The sequence below is a fragment of the Antrostomus carolinensis genome, unplaced genomic scaffold (genome assembly GCF_000700745.2).
Source record: "Antrostomus carolinensis isolate BGI_N321 unplaced genomic scaffold, ASM70074v2 scaffold44529, whole genome shotgun sequence".
NCBI lineage: Eukaryota > Metazoa > Chordata > Aves > Caprimulgiformes > Caprimulgidae > Antrostomus > Antrostomus carolinensis.
In genome coordinates, this window is record NW_010337355.1 from 24,755 (window position 1) to 34,261 (window position 9,507).

Consider the following 9,507-nt stretch of genomic DNA (forward strand, 5'->3'; position numbering starts at 1 on the left):
CGCGCGGGGGAGCCCCCCCCCCCCCCCCCCCCACAAGAAACTGCCAGGATCGTTTTAGGAAGATGAAATGTCCCTTCCACATTTGGAAACTGGCTGAATCCCAGCAGAGATTCTGGTGGAAAGTGCTGAGTGGTCTTTCATAGCCGCAAACAGCCTGGACAACTGTTTCCAATCGCACCCAGGAGAAAGTGAGGCATTTGTTCCATATTAACTTCTTCAAGACGGGGGGACACAGCCTCATCCTGCACCCTCAAAGCCACCAGCTTCTTCCCCACGCTTTCTCCTGCAGGTTGCAACCAATCCAGCTACAGCCTGGCCCTCTCCAGGGTGGTACAACCGCTCTGCAAAAAGCAGACCAGGGCGATAATTGGTGTCTCTCCCCTGCCAGGCTCATGCCAGATGAGATGATTAATGAGGTCACGCTGAAAAACGATGACAAAAATAACTGTTCGGTGAATCAGTAGTTTTCGTTGCAAATAAGATTAAAAAATAAATAAGTGCTGGGCTCTGCTGCCGAAGCACTGGCAGGGGGTGGGAGAACAGGCTAAAACACTGCCTGCTCGCTGCCATCAGTACAACTCGATAGAGATTTGCCTTTTCTAATGCCAGCTATGATCTAACTGCAAGTCACCAAAAAAAAAGGGAAAAGGGGAAAAAGGAGAAAAGGAAAAAAAGGAAAAAAAGGAAAAAAAGGAAAAAAGGGAAAAAAGGGAAAAAAGGGAAAAAAGGGAAAAAAAGGAAAAAAGGAAAAGGAAAAGGAAAAGGAAAAGGAAAAGGAAAAGGAAAAGGAAAAGGAAAAGGAAAAGGAAAAGGAAAAGGAAAAGGAAAAGGAAAAGGGAAAGGGAAAGGGAAAGGAAAAGGAAAAAAGTGGAAGGAAAAAGGAAAAGGAAAAGGGAAGGGGAAAGGGAAAGGGAAAGGGAAAGGGAAAGGGAAAAAGGCTGGCTGGCTTCCCACCCCTGCCTGCTGCTTGGCCCACCACCTTGCAGAGAGGAACAAAAAGACTCTTGACATCCTTTTTTGAAGCAAGATGTGGGCATCCTTCTGCCTCCGAGGAAGGAACAAGCTGCCTTGCTCGGGGCAGAGGGATCAGAATGAAGCCTGAGGAGCCCTGGAAGGGGAGGGGGTCTCCCTCGCTGCCTCAGAGGGGAAAGTGGGGTCCCCTGGAAGGGGTGTGGGCTGGAGCACTCTGCTTCTGGAGGTGGGGAGGGGACCAGCTCAGCACATCCTGCTCCCGGGGAGGCCGTCAGACGACAGGAGGGAAGGAGAGGAGCGCGCGGTGCTCACTGCCTCGTGCTCTAATGGGAAACAGATTCCTGCTTCTGTCATTTTCCCACAAGAAACCACGGAGGCTGCGAGTTCCACAAACCCACAGCTCGGCTGATCCGCCTTCTATCGCCAGGGAAATCGCCTCCTGGAACTGCCTCATTCCTGTTTATCCCAATGGATTAATACAATAAATACATGGAATAAAGGGGGCCGGGAGCAGAGCAACGTGGGGCAGCAGCTGGGGAACAGCTTGGCCGGCTCATTCCCTTCTGAGGTCTCATGATTTCCTTGCACTGCCGTCCATCAAAGCCCTGCACGCAACGCCTGGTCACTCAGAGCACCAAGTGACCGGTCCCCAACCCGCGGGAAGGGACAGACTCCTCTTCCTCGTGTTTGCAATCGCAGGATAAATCCCAGTGTGAAGGGAACGGGGCAAGGATACAAGTTTGGGAAGAAGGGGCTGTGAGACCTTCAAAATCAAAGTCTACATCACCAGCAGCTGTTCCCTTCACATGTGCTTTCTGGGCTGTGTTTATGAAGAGGCCACCTCCAACATCTGCCTCTGGGAGAGCTGACAAGAGCTGTCAGGGCCCTGCAAGCTCTCCTGGTCATCCTCCCTCCGAGACGGCTGGTGGCAGAAAGGGCACTGAGAGGGGTGGATGGAATCAAAGGCTGACACTTCCAGTGCTCTCTGTTTATAAAAGTCAAGTCCTGAGGTGGAACAGATGCTGCTGGAGCCTGACACTTGGAGAGGAACACTGCTTCTCCTCAGGAGGCAAAAGAAGAGGGGAAGAGCTCTGAGCTTCAGGCTGGAGGGTGCAGGATCCCAGCCGGGAGGCAGGACTGCCTGGGCTTTGCTAGAGCGGTTGTTGGGTGCCATGGTGTCACACATGGGACAACCCAGCTGTAACTCTGCTGATGGAGGGAGCTGGTTGCAAGGTCACCCTCAGGCCCTGCCTGACAGCCAAACACCCTCTGGACCTCACCTGACCCTCTCCACTGTCTAACTCAAGCCTGCAGATTTTGCTGGACTCCCGGGTCTGCTCAGCCCAGCCCTGCTGGCTCCTGGCCCTGCACCTCTCTGCACCATTTCAGATGCACCCACAGGCACAACTGTAGAGTACAAGACACCCACCAGCAGCAATCCCACAACTCCCAGTTCTGACCTCCAGCCTTTCTGTCCCACTCCTCTTCTTCCCTCCACAGCCTTGAAGTAAAGAAGCCAAGTTCAGCAAGGGCTCAAGCTCTGCTTATCCCTCCTCTCTGTTCCACAACCTCCCCGTGCTCAGCCTGGACCCATGTGTCTCTCCAGCCTGCTGGGCTCAGCAGGACCCTCCCTCTGGACCCCTCTGCAGATGTGACCCCAGGAACACAAGACCTGTCCTTAGGAAATCTTAACCCTTACCCTCCTCACTTACCTGATGACATGAGCAACCAAGAAGCTCTGGATCTCGGGGCTGCTCACAAAAGCCAGCTCGCCGTTGCCGTGCTCCTGGCAGTGCTGCTGGGCCTCCAGCCACTCAGCCTTCTCCACCACCAGCTGGTAGCAGTGGTTATTGCCCGGGAAGACCAAGCCATCAGAGGGACACATGGGGTGAACTGCTGCATGAGGTAGAAGAACACAAGCATGACTTCCTTCCTATGGGCCCACACACCCCAACCCAATCTGGGGAGCGAGGCTCCAGGAATGTCCTCTCCTTCTTGAAGCCCATAAATCCTCTTCATTGTTGAAGTGCACTCTGTGCAGACATCTTCTTGGCCCAGGACAGTGTCAAACACTCAGAGGAACAAGGAGGGCCCAAAGGAGCCATCCCTTACTCCTCACTGGGAAGGAATGGAACGGGAAGGTCCAGGACCCAGTGCCACCCTGTCCTTGCTCAGCACCCACCCAGCCAACCCTGCTCACCTCTGGCCAGCTCTCCAGCCTCTGCAGTGATACCATACGACACCAGGAGGCCAGTGCCACCTCTGTTGCGGATCCGTATGTCCAGACTCTCGTTTGTCTTGACCAGGGAAGGACATTGCAGTTCTAACTGTTGGGGTGAAGCCACCACCTCAATTTCTGCCTGTGCGTACAAGACCTTGGCGCCCACAAAGATGGTGGCAGTGACATTGTACTGCCCAGGTAAGGCATAGGTGTGGACAGCTGCATTTCCAGTGGTGTTGAGAACCTCTGTCTGGTCCCCAAATTCCCACAGTAAAGTGCTGACAGCAATGGGAATACTGACGTTGAAGAGCACAGTCTGGTGTAGGCTGTACCGGGGCTGGAGTCCTGTGAAAGACACAGAGACCTGTGCCTGGAAGGGAGAGGGGACAAGTGATGGGCCACCACAGGCCTGCCTGGACGAATGCTCAGTGCAAAATGGCAAACAACTGGAGGAAGAGTTTGTTTCATGGGCAGCACCACACAAACACTGCCCCTGGGTGCTGAAACCTCCATATTCCTGGTCTTCAGCATAACAGAGGGCACTGCAGGTCTCCTCGGTGAGGTTCCCGGGGTGAACAGATGTGAAGAGGATGACAAGTTCAGCCCCTTCCGTGTAGTTGCTTGTCAGACACGTTATGTATTGAGCTCCTGGGAAAAGAACAGAAGACTTTCTTGCAAACTGACACTGTGAAGCCGTGAAACCCTCCAGGAGACACCACTCCACACTCCTGGGAATGGGCTTCTCCTGGGCAGCTCCTACTCCAAGTATTTCCTCTTTGAGACTTGCCTGGGAAGTCTTTAATCCCTCAGCAACAATTTCCAAACTCTTTATGCTAATTAATGATGACAGAAATAACAAGACAGTCACACAGATTTATGCAGCAGCGACACTCAGTAAATAAAACGGGTCTTTGGAGAGTCTGACAGTCCCATGGGACATGGAGCTGCTGAGTGTGACCCTCAAAGGAGCCCACAGGACCAGCCACCAAGTAAGAACAAGACTCCACAACCTCTCTGGGCAGAGAATATCTTCTTCTTTGGAGATGTTCAAACCCACCTGGATGCAGCTCTGTGCAACCTGCTCTGGGTGACCCTGCTCTGGCAGGGGGGTTGGACTGGATGATCTCCAGAGGTCCCTTCCAACCCCACCATTCTGGGATTCTGTGAAAAGACTGTCCCTCAGCTGTACCTGGGCTTGTTCTGGTGCAGCACATTTCATTGTGTGCTGCCTGGGGCTTCCAGCAACAAGTCTATAACCTCACACACTTGGGCAAAGTGGCACATCAGGGACATGGGGGAAACACCACTGGACCCTCCACCAGACCCACGCTGGAGCTGGGCACTCACTGCAGCCACCTTCCTCCTTGGGGAGAGCCAAGAGCTTCCCATCTCCTCCCAGGAAAAATCTGGTGCAAGAAAAGAGGGCAACGGCCCAGACAGGTTGCACCCGAGGGGCGTGGAAGGACACGTGTGGATGGGTGCACGGGAGGGATGCACAGAAACAACACGCCTGGCTACAGGGAGCATGGACACACGTGTGCACGGACACGCGAGCACGGACAGCAGCGGCCACAACAGCCCTGTTCTCAGAGCAACAGCTCGTTCCCTGGAGGTTCACTCCCCCCTCACGGGCTTGCAAGGGGTGGGACAGACAGACAGGCAGGGCCCCTGCCGCGCAGCCGCAGCCCAGCTGGGACTGCCTGGCCTCCTCTCCAGCTCTGCCCACGCAGCCCAACCATGTTTGCTCCTCTGTTTCTCCTGGTTGCTACAACATCTCCCCCCAAACATCTCAACAGCTCTGGCCTTGCGTGATCTTCCCATATTGAATCCATCCAACTGTCCAGCTTTCTCCACGGCCTTCCTGCAAACGTTGAGCCATTTTCTTAAGAAAAGTCCCATGAGGAGGACCATGGCATGGGAACTGCTCTGCTTTTTAACACCAGCCTGGTCTTACTTCTTCATTCCCTGCTGGTCAGTAACAACTGTCAGTAGCTGGCAGGCTGTCCCCAGCCTACTCCCCTTACACTGAATCACCCAGAAGACAGCCTCACATTATTGCTTCCACACTAACTTAGTTCAAGAGGGAAACAACTAATTATCACTGGGGATAACAGTGCCTTTCACCAAGAGGGCAGTCAAGCATTGGAACAGGCTGCCCAGGGAGGTGGTGGAGTCACCATCCCTGGTGGGATTTAAAAGACAGGTAGATGAGGTGCTCAGGGACATGGTTTAGAGGTGGAATTGGCAGCGTTGGGTTTATGGTTGGATTCGATGATCTTAAAGGGCATTTCTAATCCAGGCAATGCTGGGACTCTGTGATTCTGTGTCCTCAGGTCCCATCAACTCCAGTGAGGTTTCCCTGCTTCAAGTCAGACTGTTAAAATCTTGAGAGAATGAAAGCCTAAGGCTGGAGGTCATGGAGCTAGCATCATCTGATGGCTGCCTGAAGCTTGGTATGTAATGAGTTTGCTGATCTCAGCCCTGGTGTGACTGACTCAATCCTTAACTCATCAGGGTACAGCCACATCCTACAGTTATTTGCTTAATTAGATTCAAACTAGTGACTTGAGGTCTAAAGAGGTCTAAATGTGATGCCCAGTTGCCCTCAGGCCCCTGGTTTCCACTGGTTCAGTCATCTCCCCACCACAGCTCACAGCGTTTCCTTACCACAAGTGGCGTTGACGAACGGGACGTCGAAGAGGGAAAGGTTTGCCACCTCGGGAGGGTGGGCACATCTCGTATCCGACGCCTGAATAACTGTCACTTTTCTGTCTTCCACCCAACGGGGCAACCAGGCAAGTTTGCAGTCACAAACAAACGGATTCCAACTTAAGTTTCTGGAAGAGGGAGATCAGACAGAAGTTCAGGCATTAACTTGACATGTGCTAAGTGTTAATTACAGCAGCGTGCGGATCCCTCACTGCTCCCATCTGCGCCACTCCACCGAAAGCCTGCAGAAAGCACTGCGAGGGGAGTTAATGAATAGGGAATCAAGCAATAATTAACATGATTTTTCTAGAGGCTAGAATTAGGCAAGTACTCCAAGTACTTTTTTTCACTCTACAAATAATTGTTGCAATTAGAAGCAAATTAGAGACACAATCTTATATTTAAAATAGTTTGCTATCTAGCAGCCGTTGGCTGCAACGGCAGCCTCACCAGCTAAGGGAGACTATTTACAGCTCCATTAAAAACCAGAGAATAAAATTGATCTGTCAAAAAAGAAATGCAAAGTCAATGATAATCTTTCCATGTGGCACTTTAATGAAAAGATGGAAACTTTAATTGCAGCTAAGCTTGATCCAAATTACAGCCTTTGGCTTTCAGCTGCGAAGAGGACAGAGATGGAAAGCTGTTTGTTTAGCTGCCGCCAGCTGGGCTGGGCTGAGCTGCCGCAGGGGCTGAGCCCAGGGTTTCTATACTGAAAGCACCACTTTGCCAGCCAGCCCCAGCAGGGACCTCGCCCGGATCCCTTCTGCCTTTTCAGTGCCACTTGTGAGCAAAGACACAGAGCTGCACATGGCTTTTGCGTCCTGTCCTCAGGGTGGACATGTGGCTTTGCTTTTTTCTTGCTGGCCAAGAGCGATCGCGGGGTTAATCCTTTGGCTCATTCAGACCCAGAATGGCTGTTCTGTGCTGTCACTTCATGGCTCTCTCCTGGAAACGTGCACCATCCCCTCCTCACCTCTCATGTAACAGCACAGGTTGTAATTACATCAAATAAAAACCATGATAAGCCTAAGAACTGGAATCACTTAGGGAGAACATCTTCAAGTGACCTGGACACCTCAGTCAGGGTCTCCCGTGTTGCAGGTCAGTGGCCTTTTTGTCAGATGCCCCAGTCCCAAGGTGTGACCATACAAACAGGATCAGCAGGTGTGACCTGGAGCATGGCCAGAGACAAGAACCTCAGCAGAGCTGGTGTGGGAGAGAAGCAGGGAAGCCAAGAAGGCAGCAGCAGAGGTTGGAGGTATTGAGAAGACAGAAGCAAAGCCTGGAATGAGGTTAGGCTTGAAGGGCACCAAGAGGACCCAGGAGCAGGACACAGCTTGAGGAAGAAACTAGAGAGAGTCCAAAAGGCAGTTGCGTGGTTGGGTACATGCCCCAGATCTCCTCAGGACAGCACTGCATTCCACCCCACCAGGAAGGGAAGAGTTATTTCAACAAAGGTCTAAAGAGGGAACTGGGAAACAAAGAACATCAACTTACATTTCACTTAAATTAAATAAATTATCAAATATTCCATCTTCTAATGTAGAAATCTTGTTGTGGCTTATATCTCTGTAAAAGAGGGAAAAGGGAAGTTCATCACGCTGGTAACAACCTCCTGGCCAACATACAGGATCAGCCTCTGTCCCAGGCTCTGCTTGGGCACCAGTTACCCTCTGAGCACCTTGAGTCTCAACAGCCACATGCACATGACAGCAAAATGTCCACTCAGGCACTAAGTCTGGTTGAGGTTGGAAGGGACCTATGGAAATCATCTGGTCCAACGCCCCTGCTCAAGCAGGGTCACCTACAGCGAGCTGCCCACAACCATGTCCAGACTGACGGACAGATGGAGACTCCACAACCTCTCTGGGCAGACTGCTTCCATGTTCAAGTCCAGTCCCCATGCTCCGAGTCCTTCCATGAGTCCTTCTCCTTTTAGGAGATTTTGGGGTGTAAAGAGGCTGCCTTTTTTGATCTGACAGTCCAATTTTTCAAGTTAATCTTCTCTATGAACCATCAGCAAGTAACAAACTCATCTGATCAACAGCTGAACCAGTGAGTTTCCTAATGGCCAAAGCTCTCCTGGCCCACACAGAGCCTGGGCAGTTTTTGGGACAGCTCGGGGTGTGGGAAGCAATGGGACTTGGGCCTTTCCCCAACAAGTGCCGGGCTCCTCAAAGGACCCTCAGACTCAGACCCAATTCCCTCAGAAGATAAGCAGGACTGGACATCACAGTTTATCCTAATTTTCCATGTACACACATCTCGTTCTCTTGCCTTGATCTCCTCTCCATCTAGCACTGCAGCAGGTCAAATCCTGCCCGACTCCCTGAATGCCAGAGGGAATCAGTCATCCACTGGCCTGCAGCTAAACGCCTTGAGGAAGGACTCCATGGACACATCTATCTGGGGCTCGACAGATGAGGCCAAGCAAGAACAAGGCTAACCTGTGAAGCACAAGCACGTGCTGTAGGTACCAGCTCAAAGGTGCAGGCTGAGCTGGAGGGCTGGGAGGGCACACTGTGTACTTACAGTTTTGCCAAAGAAGTCAGGCTTTCGAATATCTGAACATCTAAACCACTGATCTTGTTTCTGGAAAGATCCCTAGAGAAAGAAAACACAATTTTCAGCTTTTGTTCAACTTCATGTTGTCAGTCCTCCATGATGAGACTTCAGAAGAGCCTCTCTCCAAACTCCATCCAGACTCCAGGCTGGAAGGTTTTGGTTAAAGCAGAACATTTCTCCCAGCTGAAGAAAACACCTTTCCCAGCTATAAAGCATTTGCTGCTCAGAGCTTTGAACAATGTGCAGCTCCAGGTGAGGACTGTCACTACACACACACCGCTCTGCAGCGTACCCCGAGTAATTACACACATGACAAATCTATTACTAAAATTGACGTATCCTTTAAAAAAAATATCCAAGTCTGATAGATGTTCAAAGAAGTAATTAAGAAATAATTTAGACTAAAGTAGTAATTAACTTAGAGAAAAAATTTATGAGGCATTTCCAAGTCCATTTCTAGTGCCAAAGAACTCGTAATTAATTACACAATTGATGCGTTCAACTTTTACATTTTAAAGCTCTTTTTGTCTCTCTTTGGAAAAGCTTAAAAGGAAAGAAAAGTAACAAAGACTATTTTCTGTTTAAAATCAGGTTAGATTGTCCTTATGAAAGGAAGAATGTTTTTAAAAAATCTCTAATCACTCCCTCACACACCACCAGCCTTCAACTCATCCAAAGCAGAGCTGTTGCTGTTCTCCACTCCAGCTCTCTCTTTTCACTTCATGTCCTCTTTTTCCATTTTCAAATGTCACTCAGCTCAGAAGTAGAAGTTTTCGCTGATCATTCTACACTCGTTCCCAATAAACTTCACTCTCTGGTTTCAGATGAATCTCCTTTGGCCAAATCCTTCCTTTAGCAGCACCAAAATACCTATTCCGAGCCCATGCAATGGTTATTATCCTTCAAGGATTTCTGGCAGCCGAGGAGGACAGGGCTGGATCCACTGCAGCCGCAGCCGTGCCGTGTCAACAGAGACGTTCTCCTGCCCACCTCCCCTCGTACCTTCTTCCCTACAAGCATCTCCCGTAATTTCTCCT

At 50.8% G+C, this 9,507-nt stretch overlaps 1 protein-coding gene across 1 annotated transcript in view; it reads right to left on the reverse strand.

Annotated features, from left to right (window-relative positions):
• Positions 1-8,509, reverse strand: part of PKD1 (polycystin 1, transient receptor potential channel interacting) — a gene marked incomplete at both ends in the record, with an annotated part of 31,392 nt that extends 22,883 nt beyond the window's left edge. The window contains 5 exons of the mRNA XM_029086778.1: positions 2,685-2,868; positions 3,173-3,841; positions 5,861-6,030; positions 7,403-7,474; positions 8,438-8,509. Coding sequence (XP_028942611.1) covers positions 2,685-2,868; positions 3,173-3,841; positions 5,861-6,030; positions 7,403-7,474; positions 8,438-8,509 — 1,167 coding nt within the window. The remainder of the gene's footprint in view (positions 1-2,684; positions 2,869-3,172; positions 3,842-5,860; positions 6,031-7,402; positions 7,475-8,437) is intronic.
• Positions 8,510-9,507: the final 998 nt, after the last annotated feature.